Source organism: Dromiciops gliroides, chromosome 6, assembly GCF_019393635.1.
Source record: "Dromiciops gliroides isolate mDroGli1 chromosome 6, mDroGli1.pri, whole genome shotgun sequence".
In the NCBI taxonomy this organism is placed as follows: domain Eukaryota; kingdom Metazoa; phylum Chordata; class Mammalia; order Microbiotheria; family Microbiotheriidae; genus Dromiciops; species Dromiciops gliroides.
This window is the reverse complement of record NC_057866.1, coordinates 9,179,870-9,203,469: the sequence shown is the minus strand read 5'-3', so window position 1 is coordinate 9,203,469 and position 23,600 is coordinate 9,179,870. Positions and strand designations below refer to the sequence as shown.

General features: G+C 47.1%; 1 protein-coding gene across 1 annotated transcript; it reads left to right on the top strand.

Moving 5' to 3' along the window:
- The first annotated feature begins 12,990 nt into the window (after window positions 1-12,990).
- On the top strand, window positions 12,991-23,183 carry CTSW (cathepsin W). The gene is made up of 11 exons (XM_043971989.1): window positions 12,991-13,084; window positions 13,650-13,743; window positions 15,446-15,559; window positions 19,617-19,765; window positions 20,009-20,105; window positions 21,399-21,479; window positions 21,636-21,755; window positions 22,453-22,517; window positions 22,603-22,690; window positions 22,775-22,833; window positions 22,928-23,183. Exons 1-11 carry the CDS (start codon window positions 12,998-13,000, stop codon window positions 23,033-23,035), a joined length of 1,062 nt encoding a protein of 353 aa, XP_043827924.1. The 5' UTR covers window positions 12,991-12,997; the 3' UTR covers window positions 23,036-23,183.
- Window positions 23,184-23,600: the final 417 nt, after the last annotated feature.

The following is a 23,600-nucleotide window of genomic DNA, read 5'->3' as shown; positions in this document are numbered from 1 at the left end:
CCAAAGCTGAAGGGAAGCTCAGCTCTGGATACATCTGGTGAAAAAAGGATGGTCTGATGCACAGGAACCTGGAAGGGAAGATGTGCAAACCAAGGTAAGCTACATGTGGTCAAACAGGAGATAGAAAGATGAAACAACATCTTGGGGGTCAGTGAGCTTGAATGGACAGAAATGGGTTCATTTAATTCAGGTGATCATGACCATGGGGACAAGAATCCCTTAGAGGAAATGGAATAGCCCTCATGGTCAATAAAGGACAAAAAAAGCAGCCCAGGGTAGAATCTCAACAATGACAGAATGATATCTGTTCCAATCCGAGGCAAATCATTCAACATGACAGCAATATAAGTCTCGATTCCGACCACTGATGCCAAAGAGGCCAAAATTGGTTAGTTCTATGAAGACCTGTGACATCTTCTAGAAATGCCACCAAAAGAGATATTGCATTCCTCATAGGGGCGAGGATGCTGAAGTAGAGAATCAAAAGATAGTTAGAATAAGAGGCAAGTTTAACCTTGGAGGACAAAATGAAGCAGGGCAGGGACTGGTAGGGTTTTATCAAGATGACTTGATGGTCAGAACAAACACACTTTTTCAACAACCCAAAAAGCGACTCTTCACAATGGACCTCACCAGAGGGTCAATACAGAAATCAGATTCATGATATGCTTTGCAGCCAAAGGTGGAGAAGCTCTGTAAGGTCAGTTAAAACAAGACCTGGAGCTGGCTGTGGCCCAGATCATGAGCTCCTTATTGTAGAATTCAGACTTAAATTGAAAGTAGAGAAAATCATCAGACCATATAGGTCCCTTATGAAGATGACATGGAGGTGAGGAATAGATTTAAGGGATCAGATCTAATAGATGGAGTGCCTGAAGAACTGTGGACAGAGGTTCACAATATCATACAGGAGGCAGCAACAAAAAACATCCCAAAGAAAAAGAAGAGCAGGAAAGCAAAATGCCGGTCTGGTGAGGCTTTACAAATAGCTGAGGAAAAAAGGAAAGGGAAAGGGAAAGATGTACCCAACTGAATGCAGAATTCCAGAAAATAGCAAGGAGAGGTAAGAAGGTTTTCTTAAATGAGCAATGTAAAGAAATAGAAGGGGCAGCTAGGTGGCGCAGTGGATAGAGCACCGGCCCTGGAGTCAGGAGGACCTGAGTTCGAATCCTGCCTCAGCCACTTGACACTTACTAGCTGTGTGACCCTGGGCAAGTCACTTAACCCCCATTGCCTCACTAAAAAAAAAAGAAAAAGAAATAGAAGAAAGCAATAGAATGGGAAAGATAAGAGATCTCTTCAAGAAAATCAGAGACATCAAAGGAAACTTTTGTGCAAAAGTGGGCATGATAAAAGACAAAAAACAGCAGAGACTTAACAGAAGCAGAAGAGATAAAGAAGTGACAAGAATACACAAAAATATTATATAAGAAAGATCTTACCATCACAGATAAACACAGTGATGTGGTTACTGATCTAGAACCAGACATCCAGGAGAATGAAGTCAAGTGGTCCATAGGAAATATTGCTAACAATAAAGCTAAGTGGAGGTCAAGGAATTCCAGCTGAGCTATTTAAAATCCTAAAAGATGATGCTGTTAAAGTGCTGCACTCAATAGGCCAGAAAATTTGGGAAACTCAGCAGTGGCCACTGAATTGGAAAAGATCAGTTTATGTCCCAGTCCTAAAGAAGCCCAATGCCAAGGGATATTCAAAGTACTGAACACTTGTCCTCCTTTTGCATGCCATCAAGGTTATGCTTAAGATGCTACAAGCTAGGCTTCAGCAACATGTGAACCAAGAATAACAGAAGAGCAGGCTGGTTTTCTTCTTTTTGTTAATCATAAAAATATTTTCTTATTTTCCAGTTACATGTAAAAATAGTTTTCAACATTTGTTTTCATAAGATTGTTAGTTCCAAATTTTTCTCCCCCTTCCCTCCTCCCCAAGACAAAAAGCAATCTGATATAGGTTATATATGTACAATCACATTAAACATATTTCTGCATTAGTCATGTTGTGAACAAAGAATCAGAACACAAGGGGAAAAACTCAAAAAACAAAAAAACAAAATAAAAAGTAGAAACAGTATGGTTCAATCTGCATTCAGAATCCAGTTCTTTTTTCTGTATGTGAAGAACATTTTCCATCATGAGTTCTTTGGAATTGTCTTGGATTATTGCACTGCTGAGAAGAGCCAAGTCTATCACAGTTGACCATTACACAATGTTACTGTTACTGTATACAATGTTCTCCTGGTTCTGCTCACTTCACTCAGCATCAGTCCACTCACGTCTTTCCATGTTTTTCTGAAATCTGCCTGCTCATCATTTCTTACAGCACAATAGTATTCCATTACATTGATATACCATACCTTGTTCAGCCATTCCCCAATTGATGAGCGTTCCCTTGATTCCCAATTCTTTGCCACCACAAAGAGAGTAAGCTGGTTGATTTTCAAAGAGGCAGAGGAACTAGGGACCAAATTGCCAACATTCACTGGATTATGGAGAAAGCAAAGGAGTTCCAGAAAAATATCTACTTCTGCTTCATTGGCTATACTAAAGCCTTTGACTGTGTGGGTCACAAAATGTGGCAAGTCCTCCAAGAGATGGGAGCGCCAGATCAGCTTACTTGTCTCCTGAGGAATCTTTATGTGGGCCAAGAAGCAACAGTTAGAACTGAACATGGAACAATTGATTGGTTTATGATTGGAAAAGGAGTTTGATGAGGCTATATATTGTCACCTTATTTATTTAACTTCTATGCAGATTACATCATGAAAAATGCCAGGCTGGATGAATCAAAAGTTGGAGTTAAGATTGCCAGGAAGGGGGGGGCAGCTAGTTGGCACAGTGAATAGAGCACTGGCCCTGGATTCAGGAGGACCTGAGTTCAAATCTGGCCTCAGACACTTAACACACTTACTAGCTGTGTGACCCTGGGCAAGTCACTTAATCCCAATTGCCTCACCAAAATTAAAAAAAAAAAACCAAACAAGATTGCCAGGAGGAATATCAACCATCTCAGATATGTGGAAGATACCACTCTGATGGCAGAAAGTGAGGAAGAATTAAGAAAAAATAAAGAGGGGCAGCTAGGTGGCACAGTGGATAGAGTATTGGCCCTGGAGTCAGGAGTACCTGAGTTCAAATCCAACCTCAGACACCTGACACTTACTAGCTGTGTGACCCTGGGCAAGTCACTTAACCCCCATTGCCTGCAAAAAAAAAAAAAAAACAAAACCAAATTTGGCCTCAGACACTTAACCCTTACTAGCTATGTGACCCTGGGCAAGTCACTTAACCCCAATCGCCTCACAAAAAAAAAGAAGAAGAAATAAAGAGAGAAATTAATTCTGACTATTCAGTGGAAGATTGAATGCTGAAACCTAAAGATTTTGGCCACATAATGAGAAAGCAGGACTCATTGGAAAAGACCCTGATGTTGGGGAAGATTGAAAGCAAAAGGAGAAGACAGCAGAGAACGACATGGAAGGAGAGTGTTGTGGAAACAATGAACACAAACTGGGACAGACTTTGGGAGACAGTGCTGCATAGAAGGGCCTGGTGTGCTGTGGTTCATGGGGGTCACAAAGTCTCTGACACGACTGAATAACGACAGCCACCCTCCTCATTTTATAGAAGAGGAAACTGAGGCCTAGCGAAGGGAAGAGACTTGTCCAAGGTAATGCATATTTTGGAACAAAAAAGACACAAGATTCTGGGGCCCAAGGTTTTCTTTCCTCTACAGAATTGCCCATTCTAAAAATTGCACCCTCTAGTGTTGTAGGCCAGTATTGCAGGAAAGGAAAGGTGACTGGAGAAGACTGGGCAAGGCTGGTTGGGTATCCATCTATCATAGAATTTAGAGCTGGGGGAGACCACTTACTCCAACATCTTAACTTTCCATATGGGGAAACTGAGGCCTAGAGAGAAGCAGGGACTGCCCCAAAGTCGCACAGGTAGGTTGTGAACCTTCCAACTCCAGACCCAGCAGTCTTCACAGCCCAACATCTCAGAACAGAAAGGTACCTCAGAGGCGTCCTGGACAGGCCCCCACAGCCTCTTGGCAAGCGGTCAGAAGTGCTTTGTTTGAAGGCAATGAAGGGAAATCAGGGTTGTGCTGGAGACGGCGTGAAGGCTATTTTTAGGGTGACCTCATGTTTATACCTCGGAAACTGACCCCTGCTACAAATCAGGGACCGCTTTATTGTCTGTTCAATTGATAGCCTTAAGAAAACTATCAAGAAAATGTTAATAATGCAGATTACACTTAAAAGTGTCTTGATTGCGGGGCAGCTAGGTGGCACAGTGGATAGAGCATCAGCCCTGGAGTCAGGAGTACCTGAGTTCAAATCCGGCCTCAGACACTTAACACTAGCTGTGTGACCCTGGGCAAGTCACTTAACCCCAATTGTCTCACACCCCCCCCCAAAAGTGTCTTGGTTGCATTTTTTTTTTTTTTGGAGAGCAAGTTATTAAACATTTACCAGCCTACCCCTAAGGGGAACCTGTCATTTTCCAGGGCAGCCCTCCCATTCCACTTCAGAGCAACTCTGATTGGTAAGAAGCCAGGTGGAAGAAACCTGTCCCTTTGCAACTTCTGCTCATGAATCGAATCCTTCTGTGCCTCAGTTTCCTCATCTGTAAAATTAGAGGATTAGGCTCCACAGTCTCTTAGGTCCCTTGCACTTCTAAATCTACAATCCTGTGATGTGTCGTGCTGAGTCAGCAATCGCATCTTCTCCGTTTTCTCTTCTCTAGCCTAACCCTGCCTTGTTCATCCCATGGGGAGGAAGCCCTTGTCCAACACTGCTGCTCTGCCCCACTCACTCTCCGGCTCATCAGTGTCCTTTCTGAAATGGGCAGCTCACAGGGCAGGATCCGTGACTCTCCGACCTTGGGCTGTTTCAATAAAGGGTCTGTGCCTCCGGTAGTCAGTGTTGGTGAGGAAAAGAAGAGCCTGGGGACAAAGAGCCAGAGCCAGTCGACTGAGTCATCCTAGCTGTGTGACCTTCAAAAGTGGTCCCATGTTCAAAATGAGGCACCAGACAAGACTGTCCCCAAGGCTGTCCCCAGGCCCACTAGATCCCTTTTTGGCTCTGCAATCTCTTCCACCTCTGACAGCCCAGGTTCCATGTTCTGGGCTCTTCAGCCTCCATGAGCAAGCTCAATAAATACTTGTTAAGAAAGCAGGGACAGGGGCAGCTAGCTGGCGCAGTGGATATAGCACCAGCCCTGGATTCAGGAGGACCTGAGTTCAAATCCGGCCTCAGACACTTGACACTTACTAGCTGTGTGACCCTGGGCAAGTCACTTAACCCTCACTGCCCCCCCAAAAAAAGTTTTTTAAAAAGAGCAGGGACTGAATCTAATTGAATGACACCTAATTGAGGAAAGTAAAGTTCTACACATGGCTTCAAAGAGTCAGGTAGGAGACCCAATAACATAAAGAATTCTTGTAAAAAAAAAATACCCTGGGCAGCTAGGTGACACAGTAGATAAAGCACTGACCCTGGATTCAGGAGGACCTGAGTTCAAATCCAGCCTCAGACACTTGACACTTACTAGCTGTGTGACCCTGGGCAAGTCACTTAACCCTCATTGCCCTGACCAAAAAAAAAAAATTGCTCAGTAGAACCTCTGTGTGAGGGCCAGCTAGGTGGCACAGTGGATAAAGCACTGGCCCTGGATTCAGGAGGACCTGAGTTCAAATTCAGCCTCAAACACTTGACACTAGCTGTGTGACCCTGGGCAAGTCACTTAGCTTTCATTGCTCCCCCCCCTCAAAAAAGAATCCCTGTGTGTCTGCTCTTCCCACACAATGATGGTGTGCTTGTGGTTTCTCACTCCTTTCCTTACTGTGGCATTTTAGTAAATGCTTTCACTTTGATCTAATTGTCTGAGCTCGCCAGTTTGGGCTTGTGAGCTATAGTTTTGATGAATGTAGATCCACAGAGTACCTTGGGCTTTGGGTAATTGCTCATTTGGAGGATGCAGCCTGAGAGGGCAAGCTGGAAACTCGGATCCCAGAGGGATATGACCAGGCAGGATGGGATCATTGTCTGTCTTCAAGCTGAGGAATCTGAGGCTCAGAGAGCGGATGGCATGTGCTGGGGTACACTGGGAGTTAGTGGCAGAGCCCAGGCTCTGCCCCACCCAGGCATCGTTCCCAGAGGACCCAGGACTTACTTTGAAGGAACTCTTTTTTATTTTGTTTTTTGTAGGGCAGTAAGGGTTAAGTGACTTGCCCAGGGCCACACAGCTAGTAAATGTCAAGTGTCTGAGGCAGGATTTGAACTCAGGTCCTCCTGAATCCAGGGTCAGTGCTTTATCTACTGTGTCACCTAGCTGCCCCCCAGGACTTACTTTGTGATCTTCTTCTTTTTTTGGGGGGGGGTGAGGCAACTGGGGTTAAGTGACTTGCCCAGGGTCACACAGCTAGTAAGTGTCAAGTGTCTGAGTCCGAATTTGAACTCAGGTCCTCCTGAATCCAGAGCTGGTACTTTATCCACTGTGCCACCTAACTGCCCCCCTCAGTAATTTTTAAAAAGTTAATAAATATCAATATCAGTCTTATATTAATAATTGTGTTCCTCTAATGGAACTGAACCCTAAACACAACTAGAAGACTCATTATTTTTTTCTTCTACAGATCAATTATAAATCCCTGGGTCTGACATTTCAAAGGACCTGGGTTCAAACCTGCCTCTGGGGGCAGCTAGGTGGCACAGTGGATAGAGCACTGGCCCTGGAATCAGGAATACCTGAGTTCAAATCCGGCCTTAGACACTTGTGTGACCCTGGGCAAATCACTTAACCCCCATTACCCTGCAAAACAAACAAACAACAAAAAAACCCAATTTATTGGATTCAGGAGGACCTGAGTTCAAATCCAGCCTCAGACACTTAACGCGTACTAGCTGTGTGACCTTGGGCAAGTCACTTAACCCCAATTGCCTCACTAAAAAACAAACAAACAAAAACAAATCCTGCCTCTGCCACTTGCACCCTATTTAACATTGGTCAAGTCATCACCTCCCCGGGCCTCAGTTTCCCCATCTGTTAAATGAGATGACGAGGCGCTTTCCTGCTTTAGATATATTATTCTATGACCCAGGTTATTTCCCATGATTCTCCTTCATGTCCTCTCCCGGCTTGGTCCTGCTGGCCTCCTCACACATTCTCCTACCTTCACATTTTCATGCTGGCTCTTCTTCTCAAATTCTTCTCACAGTGCAAGGACACAGTAGAGAAAGTTAGTCAGGTTAGGATTGGAGCCTAGAGAAGACAAGTCACTTATTCCTCATTGCCCCGCAAAAAAAAAAAATCTGATATAGGTTATAGGTCCGCTAAGCACTGACCACCTTTCCAAGGGGAGTGGACAGACTCAGTTCTGGCTATAGATTTATAAAGAAAAGTCACAGACCAGTACACAATGTTTATCTCCAGGTCATAAGGAAACAATTCAAAATTCTAATAATCTTAGTCTGGGATGGGACATAACAGACACAGACACCGGGGGAGGAAGAGGATGAAGAAGAGGAGGAGGAGGCAGCAATGCTGTTTGGACATGATAAATATGGGATTTATTTTGCTGGCTTACATTTTTTGGTACAAGAGTTTTCTTACTTTTTGGGAGGGAGTGACAGGTAGGAAAGTAAAATATGCTTACCTACTGAAAAAGTGTTTAAAGAAAAAATTTAAAAACACAATAAGAGAGACATAACACATTATTTTAAGGACCCCTGGATAAGATATCTTCCTTTAGTATGTTATTTATTTATTTGCTTTTTTATTTTGCATTTAATTTAAACTTTATTTTTCTCAATTACATGCAAACAAAAGAATTTTTAACATTCATTGTTAAAAATTAAAGTATTGGGGCAGCTAGATGGCGCAGTGGATAGAGCACCGGAGCTGGATTCAGGAGTATCTGAGTTCAAATCCGGCCTCAGACACTTAACACTTACTAGCTGTGTGACCTTGGGGAAGTCACTTAACCCCAATTGTCTTACTTTAAAAAAAAAGTATTTTATTATTTTCCAGTTACATGTAAATAGTTTTCAACATTTCTTTATATAAGATTTCCAATTTCAAATTTTTCTCCCTCCCTCCTCTCCCTCCTCCCCCTTCCCTAGACAGCAGGCAATCTGATATAGGTTATATATATATAATAACATTAAACATATTTCTTCATTAGTCATAAGAGAAGAATCAGAGCAAAGAGGAAAAACCTCAAAACAGAAAATCAACAGCGCCAAAAACAAAAGAAATAATTTGGTTCAATCAGCATCCATATTCCACACTTTCTTTTTTTTTTTCTTCTGGATTTGGAGAGCCTTCTACATCATGAGTCCCTTGGAACTTTCTTGTACCATTGGATTGGTGAGAAGAATCTAGTCTATCACAGTTGATCAACACATAATAACATTCATTTTTGTTTGTTTGTTTGTTTTTGGTGAAGCAATTGGGGTTAAGTGACTTGCCCAGGGTCACACAGCTAGTAAGTGTTAAGTGTCTGAGGCTGGATTTGAACTCAGGTCCTCCCGAATCTGGGGCCAGTGCTCTATCCACTGTGCCACCTAGCTGCCCCAATAACATTCATTTTTAAAATCTGGAATTCCAGATTCTCTCCCTTCCTCCCTCCCCTCCCCCCTCCTTGAGAAGGCAAATCATTTGATATAGATTATACATATACAGTCATGCAAAATATTTCCATATTCACCACGTTGGGAAGGAAAACCCAGACCAAAAACCCATACCCGAGTTCAAATCTGACCTGAGACACGAGCTGTATGACTCTGGGCAAGTCACATGACTGCTGTCTGCCTCAATTTGCTCCTTTGTAAAATAGGGGTAATAACAGCACCTCCCTCCCAGAGTTGGTGTGAGGATCAGATCAGATAATATTTATACAGCACTTAGCACAGTTCTGGCTCCATTTGCAAAGCATTTTACATATGTTTAGCTCATTGGAGCCTCACGACAACCCTTCGGAGGTAGGCATTATTATTTCCACTTTACATATGGGGAAACTGAGGCTGAGAGGGGTTAAGTGCCTTGCCCTGGGTCACAGAGCTGAGTGTTTGAGGCCAGGTCCAAATTCAATGGCTCCCTATTACTTCCAAGATTCAGAATAGTCTTTCCTCCAACCTGGCCCCCTCCCACTTTTCAATTCTTATTCTTTATTTCCCTCCTCACATCCCACCATCCTGATACACCCAGACCCACTTACTGTTCCTTGAACACAACCCTCCATCTCCTGACTCCGTGCCTTTGCCCAGGCTGTCCCCAAACCTGGAATGCCCTTCCTTCCCCCTCACCTCCCACTGTTAGCTTTTCTGGCCTTCTTCAAAGCTCAAATCCCACTCTTTGCTAGTGGTCTTCCCTTCTCAAGCCCTTTCCTCCTCATGCATCTGCATGTTTCTCTGTCTGTGCCGGTCCTTGAGACTGTCATTTCGTGGTAGCCCCAGTGCTTGGCACAATGCCCTGGCATACAGTGGGTGCTTACTAAATGCTCACCCCCGATGGACATTGTGTTCTGGGACTGCTCAGACATTCTCTGTTCTCCAGCCCCAACATGCCGGGTGTCTCTGACTGAGTCTCCCTCTCCCTCCCCACCCCATGCCAGTACACTGCGGCTTTTCACCACTGACTCATCCATCCCTTAGAGATGTGTGTCACCAAGAGCAAGGGAGAAGGAGGTGTGAACAGTAAACAGGAAGTCCCCCTTCTGTTCAGGGCCCTCTTTTTCTCCCTGCCTCTTCCCAGCAGTAACCACTTTGGGCTGGGCTGGGGTGGGCTGGGCTGGGCTGGGCAGGCATCCACAAGAGAAGCTAAGGGACTCTCCGAGCTAGAAGGATGGGTCGACCATTGAGCCCATCCGAACCTAAACAAGTATCATTACTATAATATCCCATCCGGCCTTGGCTTAAGGAAAGGCTCCGTCCTTCCTCTGCCTCAAAAATCCAGGCTTTCCCTAAATGGGGGTGGAAGCAAGTTAACAGGGATTTTTCAGACTGGGGGGAACAGTTTCCAGGACCCAGAGCCCTGGATCTGTAGAAAAAGACATGGGACCCCCAGGACTCAAGGCTCTCACCCAGGTGATAAAGCCAGGAGTCTCATCCAGTTAGTTCTAGAGACACAGAACATGAGACCTGGAGGGATCTTAGAGGTCGCTGGGCCTAACCGCACTTTTTCATTTTAATTTTTCGTTAGGTTGTTAAGGTTACTTTCACTTTCCGATATTTCCTCCCTCCCCCACCCAGAATACCAAACCTCATGTAAGATAGGAATGTGTGTGGGCTGTCTAAATGTACCCGTGGCTCACCGGTGACAAGGGTGGATATGGTCGGAGGTCTGGCCCACCGTTGTAGAGAACAGGAGCAGGGCCCAGACTGCACCAGTAGTGCACCAGCTGGGGGAAGGGATAGGCAAGGTCTAGGGGCACCAAGGTTGGACAGTCTCTCCTTCTGACTCCACAAAGGGTACTGGAGCAGAACACTGAACTAGAGCTATCTGCCACTCCTCAGATATCCCTGGTTCAGGGGTATGTATGTAGGCTCAGGAAACAATGCTGGTCCTGAAGTCAGGAGGACTCATCTTTCTGAGTTCAAATACAGCCTCAGACACCTCCTAGCTGTGTGACTCTGGGCAAGTCAATGGTCTGTCTCACCCTGTTTGCCTCAGTTTCCTCATCTGTAAAATGAGTTGGAGGGGGCAGCTAGGAGGTGCAGTGGATAAAGCACTGACCTTGGATTCAGGAGGACCTGAGTTCAAATCCGGCCTCAGACATTTGACACTTAGTAGCTATATGACCCTGGGCAAGTCACTTAACCCTCATTGCCGTGCAAAAAAAAAAAAAAGTGTATAAAGCACCTTAACTTTACTTGTGGCTCAAACAATATTAGTTGTCATCTAACTGACTTTGCTAAAATTTAAGTTCCACACAGAAGTGCTGTTTTGTCTTGCAATTTTAGTTCAAATCGCTTAAGAACTATTACCAAGTATGCAGCAAAAGCTAACTTCCAGAGCCATTCAGTGTTCAGTAATAATGGTTGAGAGCAGTTCTTCTCATTCAGAAAAATTTCAGTCTTGACCCTAAACTCAACAAATACTAACTGTTTCTTCCTCTTTTCTTGTTTTCTTGTTTTGACATAATGGGTATGAACCAGTAAGATGTCACGGTACCGCTGTATGGTGCGTGGCACCAGAAACACTGTAACTGCATCATGATGCCTTGTGGAGCACTAAGAAGCAATGCGAAGTGGGGAGATCTCTGTCTGCCCCTGGCTCCCTGCCATGTCCCAGACACACCCCAGGGACATGAGGCCAGGAGCAGGGAGGATGAGGGCGCATTTCAGGACCTCATCCTCTCTTCCCCTCCTCGTCACTGTTTCTTCCTAGATCTCTCCCAGATTCCCAGGCCCATTCACAACCTCAGTCCTTGACTTTTTCCTTCCCTCTCTCCCCCTTCTCCCCAGTCCATCCTCCTACGCAGCTGCCAAAATGATACTTTTTTGAACTGATGCAGAAGGAAAAAAGCAAAACCTGAAGAACAGGATGTGAAAGGATAGATTCAACACCTAAACACAGCCAGATTTAGTGTCTCAAGGACCGTACTTGCCTCCTCTTGGTAGAGAGGCAGGGGCCTGTGGTAAATCTGATCACTTTGTCAGGGGCTAAAGCTGAACGGTTTTGCCTTGATATAAGAGAGGGTTCAAGACAATGTAAGCTGCCAGAGGGTAAGGACTATTTTCATTTTTTCCTTTTGTCTCCAGTGTCTGTCTGGTGCATGCCATATAAGGGATAGTTACCAAATGGAGCTGTGAGGAGAAAAGAGATAAGGACAGACTGAGGTAGACGAGGTGGCCATCCCAGTCATCCAGGCAGGAGAGGAGATGAGGGTCTGTATTAAGATGGTAGCTGCCTGAGAAATGCTTAGGAGGGAGGTTTGACAAGATTTGGGAACCAAGTGGGAAGGGCCCAGTGGCAGGAACAGGCAGAGGGCAGATGAAGTGGACTGTGGAAGCCGAGGGCCAAGATGGAGGGGAATGGGAGGAATATTTTTTCCTCTGCTCCTTTGATTCTGGGGTGGGCCAACCTTAGGATGGGGAAAGAGGTATCCTGTGGGGCTGGAGACCAGGGTTAGGAGAGGTCCTCACGACCTCTGACTCTCAGAGGACCCAGATCTCTTGGAATTCTGGGACTATGATAGGGAACATGGCATTGCAGTTTTGGACCTGAGTGACTGGGAGTTTGGTGGTGCCTTTGGCAGCAATGGGGAAGGTCAGAAGGGAGCTGGCTTGAGCGAGAAAGACAACTTCTGTTTTGGACATGTTGAGTTTGAGATGCGCATTGCAACATCCGATTTGAGATGTCCAAAAGCCTATGGGACCGGAGCTCAGGAGAGAGGCTGGGGTTGGATATATGGATCTAATGATCACATCTCTAGGGATGATGACTGAACCCTTGGGAGCTGATGAGGCCCTCTGGACAAAGAAGGTAGAGGGAGAAGAAGAGCACTCAAGACAAAACTTTGGGGACACCCCAAACCAAGAGGCCCCACAGCACCTTCTATACTCCAAGGCTGGGCATCTCAGGTGGTTCTCCTTGGAGAAGGATGCCATTCATTCCCTTCAGTCTGGTCTGCCTCTCCGATGGCATGAAGTTAAGACCCTTCTCCATCTCAGATGGGGGCCTACCCAGCCCCATCCAGCCCACAGGAGGCTGGGGTTCCAGCTGCCTCTGCTTTTGACATCCCAAACTTTCCAGGATGCCCAGGAACGGAGCACAAAAGGAAGGAGACTAGGCCCTGTTCAGGAAGCGTGGGCTCTTACTCACGCCCCCGGGTCTCACCCTCCTGGTTTCCTTTCTGAGGGTAGGGTTTATGACCGCCCCCTCCCCCACTACTGAGGTTGGTGGTTGGTTTCCTGACCTCTCTCACCTATCTGACTGTTCTCCCCTCACTTCTCAGACTGCTCACTGGCTTCATGATGCCCTTTACTGAGCTCTCCTACCTCCTGGGGCTGCTGGCCATGGCAGGCCTAGCCTGGAACACCCAGTCCCCACTGGAACAGGTAAGCTCCCTATGCAATCTGCTAGCTTGCTTTGATCAGCGCCCAGTTTTCTTTTCCCATCATATTCTAATTCAAATTCTGCTCTGCTCCCATAGCAGGCTACAGACCTCTCCCCTAATGCCTGCCCTCAGTCCCACCTCAGCATCCCAGTTTCCCTCCCAGCCCCTGCCACGCCCCTCTGCCCGAGTCCAGACCCAGTCCTACCACTGGGAGCCCCTCACTCTCCTAACTTCCCACATCCCACCTTTTTCTCTCGGTCCTCCACCATGGTCAGGAACAACACTGAGAAGACTTTGGGGATGGCAATGAATTGGAATGGAGGATAAAAAGCCCTGAATGGGGTTTGTAGACCTGGGCCATAACTTTGGCTCTGCCACTGACCAGCTATGAAAGTCGCTTTCTCTCTCTGCGCCTTAGTTTCTCAATGTCCACAGCGAGGCTAAGGCCCTTTGCTGGTCTCTGAAGGCTCGGCCCAGGTGGGCACCCAGCTACCTAGGCCCATCCCTTCTCCAAGAGGAGGCAGCAGGGCCTCCCTCTACACCCACACTCCCTGTCCTTCCCCTAGAGCTTCGATGACCTGCCACCAGTCACCTGGGACCCCGTGGAGCAATTCAAGGCCTTTCAGATGCAGTATAACAGGAGCTACCCAGATGCAGCAGGTGGGACTTCTTCTATTCCTTCATGTCTGTGCACATGTGTGAGCATATGTAGATATCACTTGCACAGATCAATGGGACATGTGTATTCACATGTCTACATGTGCACTGGGTATGCAGATATCTTTGTGTGTGCACTACGGCGTGGCAGCGTCTCCAAAGCCGCCAGGCCCTTTGGTCCCCCAACCCTCATCCACTTCTTGCCTTTTCTGGCCTTGGACAGAAAGTCAGGAGAACCAGGTCCTCTTGACTTTGATCCCCATTGGTAGGATCAAGATTTTAGACTAGGTGTCTCTAAGGCCCCTCCCAGCTCTGACATTCTAGGTTCTAGGTTCTCTAAGGCCCCTCTCAAGTCTGACATTTTATGTTCTCTAAGTCCATCCCCCCAACTCTGATAGTCTGTGGTCTGTGTTCTAAGGTGTCTCTCATGTTTGACATCCTATGTTCTAAGCCCCCCTCCCCCCAGCAGACCTTCTGTGTTCCATGTTCTAGGGTCCCTCTCAGCTCTAACATCCCAAGTTTCACGTTCAGACATTTTGTATTGCTCCCAACATTCTAGCACAGAATCTCTTGCTCTAGCCCCTGCCTCATGTCCCAGCCCCAGGCCCCCCAGCACAGACACAGGAGCCTCAGCTACAGACACACTCATTCCCTCAGAGATGAGTGTGAAAAGGAGGCAGACAATAAACAGGAAGGTTTCTCTCTGTGCATGACCTCCCTTCCCCGCCCTTAACCTTCTCATCATCAGTGGCTACTTGGCCACTTAGCTGATCTGAGCTAGGCAAATACCCACCCTCAGGCCTGGCAGGGCTGGTCTCTCCATTCTGGGGATGTCTGTAGGTATGTGTGTATGTGTGTGCGTATGTATATGTGTATATGCATGGATGGATGGATGTTTATATGTGTGGTATCACTGGCATTTTCATAGCTCTGTTAGGGAAGGTCTTTACTGACCTGGGCCTTCTTGTAGGTAGCCAACCACATCTTACCAGAATGGCTTTTATGTGGAGATTATCCCATTTTACAGATGAACAAACTGAGGGTCAGAGAAGGGATAGCCTTCCATGCCCACACCACAGGAGCAGACCAGAGAGGGGTCAGCAGCAGAGCTGGCAGGAGAGATGAGCTGTTGAAGGGCTAAGACTCCTCTAACTTTTGTGGGGAGTGGTACAGGTGGGCTTGCAGGGCATCCCAGGTGGGAAAGGATGAAGAAGTTTCTGAGTGGGAAGCAGAGGGAGGTCCAGTTCTTCTTCCTACCCTCAGAGCCCTCTAAATCCCTTCTCTACTTAACTCTTCTCAGAGATACAATGATCCAAAGCAATGCCAAAAGACTCATGATGGAAAATGCTCTCCACATCCAGAGAAAGGCCTATGGAGTCTGAATGCAGATCAAAGCATAATATTTTCACTTCCTTTTGGTTTTTCTTTCTTGTGGTCTTTTCCTTTTGTTCTGATTCTTCTTTCACAACATGACTAGTGTGGAAATAGGTTGTACATGACTGTACTGTATAACCTATATCCAATCACTTGCTGTCTTTGGGAGGGGGAGGGAAGAGAGGGACGTAGAAAAATTTGAAACTCAGAATCTTACAAAAATGAATGTTGAAAACAATCTTTACATGTATTTAGAAAAAAATTTTAAATATATTTTAAAATAAAATAAAATGTAAAAAAAATTTTGAAAAGAAAAAAATCCCCTCTCTAGAACAAGCACGCCGCTTTGAGATCTTTGCTGACAACCTGGCCCGGGCCAAGCAGCTGACGGAGGAGCACAGGGGTATGGCCCAGTTTGGGGTGACCCAGTTCAGCGACCTCACAGGTAGGATGGAATCAGAACTGAAGAATGACCTCCTAGGGTCAGGCCCCTGCTCCGAGGCATGGAGCTGGAGGGGAGCCTAGAGGATGTCTGGGCCAAACTTCTCCCCCATTCTACAGATAAGGAAACTGAGGCTTAGGGGGGTTAAGTGACTGGCCCATCATCACCTAGGTCATAAATGTCAGAGCAGAATTTGGGACCAAGGTTTTCCTGACTCCAAGTCCAGCATTCCATCCAAGTTTTACCCCCACACTAGACCTGCTTCCCCATTGTCCCCCATGTCAAGTTTTTCTTTTCTGGGGGGGGCGCTGGGGAAATGAGGGTTAAGTGACTTGCCCAGGGTCACACAGCTAGTAAGTGTCAAGTGTCTGAGGCCAGATTTGAACTCAGGTCCTCCTGAATCCAGGGCCAGTGCTTTATCCACTGCACCACCTAGCTGCCCCTACATGTTAAGTTTTTCAAGATTAAAGCCCTCCACTCCTCCAGAGTCTGCTATGATCCCTCCTGAGAGGCACAGAAATATTATTGTCCATGTTTTATAACTGAGAAAATTGAGGCCTAGAGACAGGAAAGGACTTACCCAGGAGCACCCACGGTGGGGCAGCAAGGTAGTACAGTGGTTAGAACACCAAGCCTGGAATCAGGAAGACCTGACTTCCAATCTAACCTCAGATACTTCCTAGCTGTGTGACTGTGGACAAGTCACTTCACCTCATATGTCACGTGAACTGGAGAAGGAAATGGCGAATCATACCCTAATCTCTGCAGTCGTGGAGAGTTGGACATGACTGAACAACCACCACCACCCATGGAGGTAGAGGCAAAGCCAGGAGTAGAAACCAAAGGTCCTTTTTTCAGTCTGGATCTCCTTCCTTCCCACCTTCTTTCTTCCTTTTTCCCTCTCTTTTCCAAGCTCTGACTTCAACACTTTTTGGCATTGTGTTTCACTTGGCCAAGCCTCCTCTTCCTCTTCCTTACAAACAAGCTCCTTGTGTAGATCTAAGACAAGACAGCTGAAACACATAACAGCTCTCTGTAGCTGAGCTCACAGCTCAACCAAGCAAGCATTGGTAAAGGCTACCTGTCTCATTTTGAGACCAAGGAAGGAATTTCTTGGTCCTAAGCTATTTTTGCTTCCTTTGAGAAACACAATTGCCTCAATTCTGTAGCAATTTTTATTTTTATTTTTTGGTGAGGCCATTGGGATTAAGTGACTTGCCCAGGGTCACACAGAGAGGTTCAAGTGTCTGAGGCCGGATTTGAACCCAGATCCTCCTGACTCCAGGCCCAGTGCTCTATCCACTGCGCCACCTAGCTGCCCCAATTCTGTAGCAATTTTATGTGTGCAGGAAACAGTGGGGGTGCAGTGGAAAGAATGATGGACTTAGTCATCTCTTCCTTTCCATGGGCCTAAATTTTCTCATCTGTGAAATGGAAGGATTGGGCAGGATGGCTTCCATGTCTATGGTCCATTGATATAGAAGTTATTTTTTAGGATGAGACCTAAGGGATCTTTACAGGAAGTTCCACTGTTTGCTCTTTGAAAGAAGGCATTTGGAAAAAAATGCACAGGAAGGTGGGCTAGCTGTACCAAATCTAAGCTTTACTATAAAGCAGCAGTCACCAAAATTATCTGGTAAGATAGAGTGGAAGAACAATGGAATAGGCTAGGCACAGGAGACACATTAGTAAATGACTTTAGTAATGTACTGTTTGATAAACCCAAAGACTCCAGCTTTTGGAATAGGAACTCAGTATTTGACAAAAACTGCTGGGAAAACTGGAAGAGAGTATGGCAAAAATTAGGCATAGACCAACATCTTACACCTTATACTAAAATAAGGCCAAAATGGGTATATGATTTAGGCATAAAAGGTGATACCATAGGTAAATCAGGAGAGGAAGGAATAATTTACCTCTCAGATCTTTGGAAACAGTTTATGACCAAACAAGAGATAGAGAATATTATGAAATACAAAATGGATGATTTTGATGACATTAAATTTAAAAGGTTTGTTACAAACAGAAGCAATGCAGCCAAAATTAGAAGGAAGGGAGAAAGCTGGGAAACAATTTTTATAGCCAGTATTTCTGATAAAGGCCTCATCTCTAAAATATATAGGGAACTAAATCAAATTTATAAGAAACCAAGTCATTCCCCAATTGAGAAATGGTCAAAGGATATGAACAGGCAGTTTTCTGATGAAGAAATCAAAGCTATCTATTGTCATATGAAAAAATGCTCTAAGTCACTATTGATTAGAGAGATGCAAATTAAAACAACTCTGAGGTACCACCTGACACCTATCAGATTGGCTAATATGACAGAAAAGGAAAATAATAAATGTTGGAGAAGCTGTGGAAAAATTGGAAAAATTGGTGGAGCTGTGAACTGATCCAACCATTCTGGAGAGCAATTTGGAATTATGCCCATAGGGCTATAAAGCTGTACATTACCCTTTGACCCAGCAATACCACTATTAGGTCTTTTTCCCAAAGAGATCATAAGAAAGAGAAAAGGACCCATATGTACAAAAATATTTATAGCTGCTCTTTTTGTGGTGGCAAGGAATTAGAAATTGAGGGGCTGCCCATCCATTGGGGAATGGCTGGCTGATGTGATGGGGTTTTTTTGTTTGTTTTTTTGTTTTGGCTGGGGCAATGAGGATTAAGTGACTTGCCCAGGGTCACACAGCTAGTGTCAAGTGTCTGAGGTCAGATTTGAACTCAGATCCCCCTGAATCCAGGACTGGTGCTTTATCCAATGTGCCACCTAGCTGCCCCTGATGTGATGTTTAAAATCTCAATGTGTGGTTTACTTAAATTAGAAGCTTTAGCACCAGTCTTTGGGCGTTAAGCATTTATTAAAGCATACTAGGTATTAGTAAAAAGAGAACATGTGGAGTTCAGAAAGTTAAGAAAATGCCTATCTAACCTAGAGTTCCAGCCTGGTCTGGTTCTTCCTCAAGTCTATTTCAACCACAAACTGCGTGTGGAAGCTTTTTATAGGTCTGGAGAAGAGGCGGTCCTTACACACTGCTTCAAGCTGATTGGTTGGCCTCATCCAAATCCATTGGTTCATTGGATTTGAGTTGATGTCATAGTCCACAGCCTCTGAGAACACTCCCTCTTGGGAGTCAGCCAGGTCTGGCTCTAATTGAATTAACTATAAGTAGTTTAATCAGCAAAGTCAATCACTCTCAATCAGTCTCACTTAATTCAATCAGTTCTAAATTAATCTCAGGTTGGGCCTTTGGGTATTTGTCAAATCCCATTATTTTCTCACAATGAACCAGCTGTGGTATATGAATGTAATGGAATACTATTGTGCTGCAAGAAACGATGAGCAGGAGTTCAGAGAAACCTGGAAGGACTCACACGAACTGATGCTGAGTGAGAGGAGCAGAGCCAGCAGAACATTGTACACAGCATCAACAACACTGTGTGTGGATCGACTGTGATCGACTTGACTCTTCTCAGCAATACAACGGTCCAAGATAGTTCCAAAGGACCCATGAAGGAAAATGCTCCAAATGCAGAAAAAAAGAACTGTGGCATCTAGATGCAGATGGAACCGTCCTATTTCTACATTTTTTGTTTTTCTTTTTTGAGGTTTTTCCTATTTGATCTGATTCTTCTTTCACAACAGGACTAATGCAGAAATAGGTTTCATGTGATTGTACATATATAACTTATTACTTGCTGTCTTGGGGATGGGGGAAAGAGGGAGAAAAATTTGAAACTAGAAATATTATAAAAACAAATGTTGAAAAATATCTCTAAATGTAACTGAAAATAATGAAATACTTTTATGGAAAGAAGGGATTTGGGAATGAGGAAACTTAATGTGCCAGAGAGGGCTCTGGACACCTGACAACCCTATGGGCCTTACTGACACCTAACCTTAGTGGGTCCACCCCTCTCTTGAGGACCAGTTTATGGAAAGTTAGAGACAAGTGATCCCTAAGCCCCAGCAGTGTGACTGGGAATGGAAAAGGCTCATGTGTGAGGTTAGGCTCTTTGGGTCTATGGCTGCTAAGGCCGTCATTTATCTGCACAGAGGAGGAATTTCGCCAGCTCTACCAACCATCCCGAACCAGCTCCTCAGATCCCAGGCTAAAGACAGGAGGGTACCCAAGACTGCAGAGGCTGAAGGCTCGTTCCTGTGACTGGAGGAACGCAGGGGTCCTGACCCCTGTGAGAGATCAGGTACCAGATTCTACCCCAAGTGCCAGCTTCATTTCACCCGTTGTCCCAGCTAACTTTTGGGTCCCCTACCCATCCCCAGCCAGACCATCTGACTAACCCTAGTTCTTGAACCAAGTCATCCCCCAGCCCTTTCCCTGACACCCTCAAAGGAGCAGATGCCTCAAAGTCTCTCCTCTCCTTCCTTCCTGGATTGACAGAAGGATGGACAAACTAGCTAGGGCAGAAACCAACCTCTCCCCACAGAAAACATGCAACAGCTGCTGGGCCATTTCAGCTGTGGGTAACGTTGAAGCCTTGTGGGCCATCAGATACCAGATGCATTTCCAGCTCTCTGTGCAAGGTACTGGGTGGGGGGGCTGCTTGGGTGTGGGGGCATCCATTGGGGAGGAGGATTTCCCAGGGCAAGGCCTCCTCCAGTGGCATCTGTGTGTGCAGTAAGTGGGCCTGTAGCAGCTTGTGCAGAGCCACCCATACTGACTCCCAGTAACCCCAGCTTGTCCTGGGTCCTCATCTCTTCCTTGTCTGCTGATCCCAACAGCTCCATGGGTCTAACGATCCCCTCTATGCAGATGCTCCCAGGAATCTCTCTCCTGATCTGTAGCAACAATCCCTGCTTGGCATTCCCACCTGGATGTCCCTTAAGCATCTTAAGCACCTCCACAGCTCTCATCTTCTCCCCAAGATGTACCTTCTCCAGCCTTCCCTTTCATGACTGCCACCCTTCCACTCACCCAGATTGGCAACCTCGACTCTTCCCTCCCTCATGCCCCACATCCAGTCTCTTCTCATCGACAAACTAATGAGTATTGACTCAGCACCCTTCAGAAGCTTGCATCCTGCTGGGAGGAGGGAGGCCCCTGAGGGGAGCTCTAGGTTTGAGGGGGCATGGGCATCCTAGGCATGGGCCACAGCCTCTGCAATGGTCCGAGGGTGGGAGGCTGAATCTTGTGCTTAATCTCTCCTTCTTTCGATGATCATGTTTGCATGTGCAGTATGTTCCCCGTGGGCAGGTGGAGAGCAGGGACTAGTTTTGTCTTTGTATTCCCGGGTGTAGCCCACAGGAGGCTTTTCAGTGCTTTTTGGATTAGAACATGGAATAAGGGAAAGAAGGCTAGGCCTGGATTTGGGAAACCTGGGCTTGGATCCCAGACCTTAACAGGTCAGGGAATTTCTCCTCCCCCAGCTCCCCTCCCCTCCCCCACCTCAGGAGCCCATCCTGAGCCGCCCTGGCAAGCTTCAGAGGGCTGTAGGCATAGGGACTGTGGCCCCCAGGGAACCCTGCCAGCTTAAGCAGGAAGCTCCCAAGTCAAGCCTGGCCCCCCCTTTACTGGTGAGGTAAGCAGGGCCTGGAAGGGTCCCACAGGCAGGGATCAGCACTGGGAGCTTTGGGCCCAAATTCCGGTGCATGCTGCACCCCGCCCCCCCCCATGTATACACTGCTAAGTGTGGGGGGAGACATGCCACAAGCCCCTGCTTCAGTGCCGAGAGGTCAGTCTCCAGGATTTCGGAAGCCTGATCCACAATGAAGCAAGATCCTCCGATGAAGCAAGATCCTCCGCTTTGGGTCCACGGCTGATGCACATGGACGGTGAGATTGGGGGTGGGGTGTAACTGAGGCACCTTCTCCCCACAGAAGTGCTGGACTGTCGCCGCTGTGGACAAGGCTGTGAGGGCGGCTACACCTGGGACGCCTTCTCAACCATCCTCAGCCAAAGTAGGTGCACCCTCGATCCCGTGGGCCCACAGGCTCCAACTCCCTTGGACAGCAGAGGCCCAGACCAGGGGAGGACTCCACGGGCCTGTCTCTGGCATGATGCGGGGACCCTATGGGACAGGGGCGGGGACCTCTAAGTCTCCTCCTCCCAACTAGGAGGCCTGGCCGAAGAGAAGGATTACCCCTACAGAGCCCAACCCTCCCCCAGAGGCTGCCAACTAAAGAAGAAACGGGCCTGGATCTCGAGCTTCTTGATGCTGCCCAAGGATGAGAACTGTAGGTGCCAGGGCCCCTAAACCCAAAGCCAGCCGGGCCCTGCAGGATGGGCGTGGAGGCTGACAAAGGGGCTGGGCTCCCCCTCACTCCTGTTGGCAAGGTCAGCTGGGTTTCATTGGGCCACCAACTCCTGGCACCAGCCGCTCAGTAACCTTGAATGTGTCCCTTTCTCTTGATGAGACTTCACTCCCCCATCTACAAAATGGACATAACCCCTCCTGTACCTCCCTCCCCCTTTGGAAAAGGGAATTAGGATTCTCTTCTACACACAAGGTGGGCAGGTGCCCCACACTGGGATCAGTCTGAACCCCACTTCTTGAGCAGAATTAGCTGCTGTCTCTGGCCTAAGACCCCAGGCTAGTCCCCAGCCACAGATCCTCAGGTGTGAAAGCATTTGGTGGGTGGTGGGTGTGAGGGGTATCAGCCTGGAGCCTGAGATTGGGGTGGCCTCACCCCTGTCCCTGCCTCACGACTCCAAGAGGGGAGGGAAACTAAACAGCAAAATGGGGAACATAGCTGGGGAGGGGAGTGGGGGGCTGAGTGAGTCTCAGTGGCTGTAGAAACCTGACCCGAGGGCTGGGGCACTCCACTGTGACCTTGGACACCACTTCCCCTTCTGCAGAAATGAGGGGCTTTCTACAGGCCCTCCAACTCCCCCTCCCTCATTCTAGGAGACTAACACCAGCCTTTCCCACAGATATAGCTCAGTATTTGGCAGAAAAGGGACCCATCACTGTGACCATCAATCAAAAACTCCTGCAGGTAGGGATGGAAGAGCTGCCCTGAAGTTAGCTAGTGGACCCTAGATCTCCAAAGACTCACCATATTCTACTTCCTTCTCCATCAGACCTACAGAAGAGGAGTGATAAGACCCTACCACAATTGTGACCCCCAGGAACTGAACCACTGCGTACTGCTAGTGGGCTTTGGCCAGAGTGAGTGTTTGGGGGAGACTTGGGGGGACTTTGGCCTTAGCTTGGGGTCTCCCCCATCACCCTGGCTTCTAATCTCCCTTGCAGTCCACAACTTTACCTACTGGATCCTAAAAAACTCCTGGAGCAGCAGCTGGGGAGAAAGGGTGAGGCTCAAAGGGGAGAATGGGGAGCGGGGAGGCAAAGCGCAGCTGAGCCTGGCCCTCTGGCCTTCACCTCAACCCCCATCCCACCCACCAGGGCTACTTCCGGCTGCACCGAGGGAGTAATGCCTGTGGCATCGTGGAGTACCCAGTCACCGCTCTCATGAAAGAAACCCAAGCCCCCAGCATTCGCTGCCCCAGCTAGACTCCCCTGTGCCGCCTCTCCTGCCAGGATGCTCATTCCCTACAAAGCATCCTGTGCTTTGAATGCAATAAAGCTGTTGGGCCAGTCTCCAAAATGAATTGGCAAATGGAGGGAGGGAAAGCTCATCGTGAAAGAAGCAAACTTAGAATGTGGGAGCTAGAAAGAACTTCAGAAGAGCCCACGGGACGTCCGTGGCCGTCTGGTCCAGCTCCCACTAGAACATGCTTGCTGAGGGGTCAAAGGGCCATCAAGGGTCTGTCTGAAGACCTCCAAGAAGAGGCCTCCCACTTCTCTAGGGGACAGCCCTAAGGGTTCGGAATAGATGGGGGCTAAACAGAGTGTGTGTGTGTGTGTGTGTGTGTGTGTGTGTGTGTGTGTGTGTGTGTGTGTGTGTGTGTGTGTGTTTTCATCTCCCTATCCCTAGAAGTTCAAAGCAGCCCAGGGCTGGCCACATATACTCTACTGCTGACTCACATTGAGTCTGCAGTCCACTAAGATGCCCATATCCTTTTCAGAACAAATGGTTCTTCCCCCTCCCAACAAATGCAAATGCATGACTCCCCCA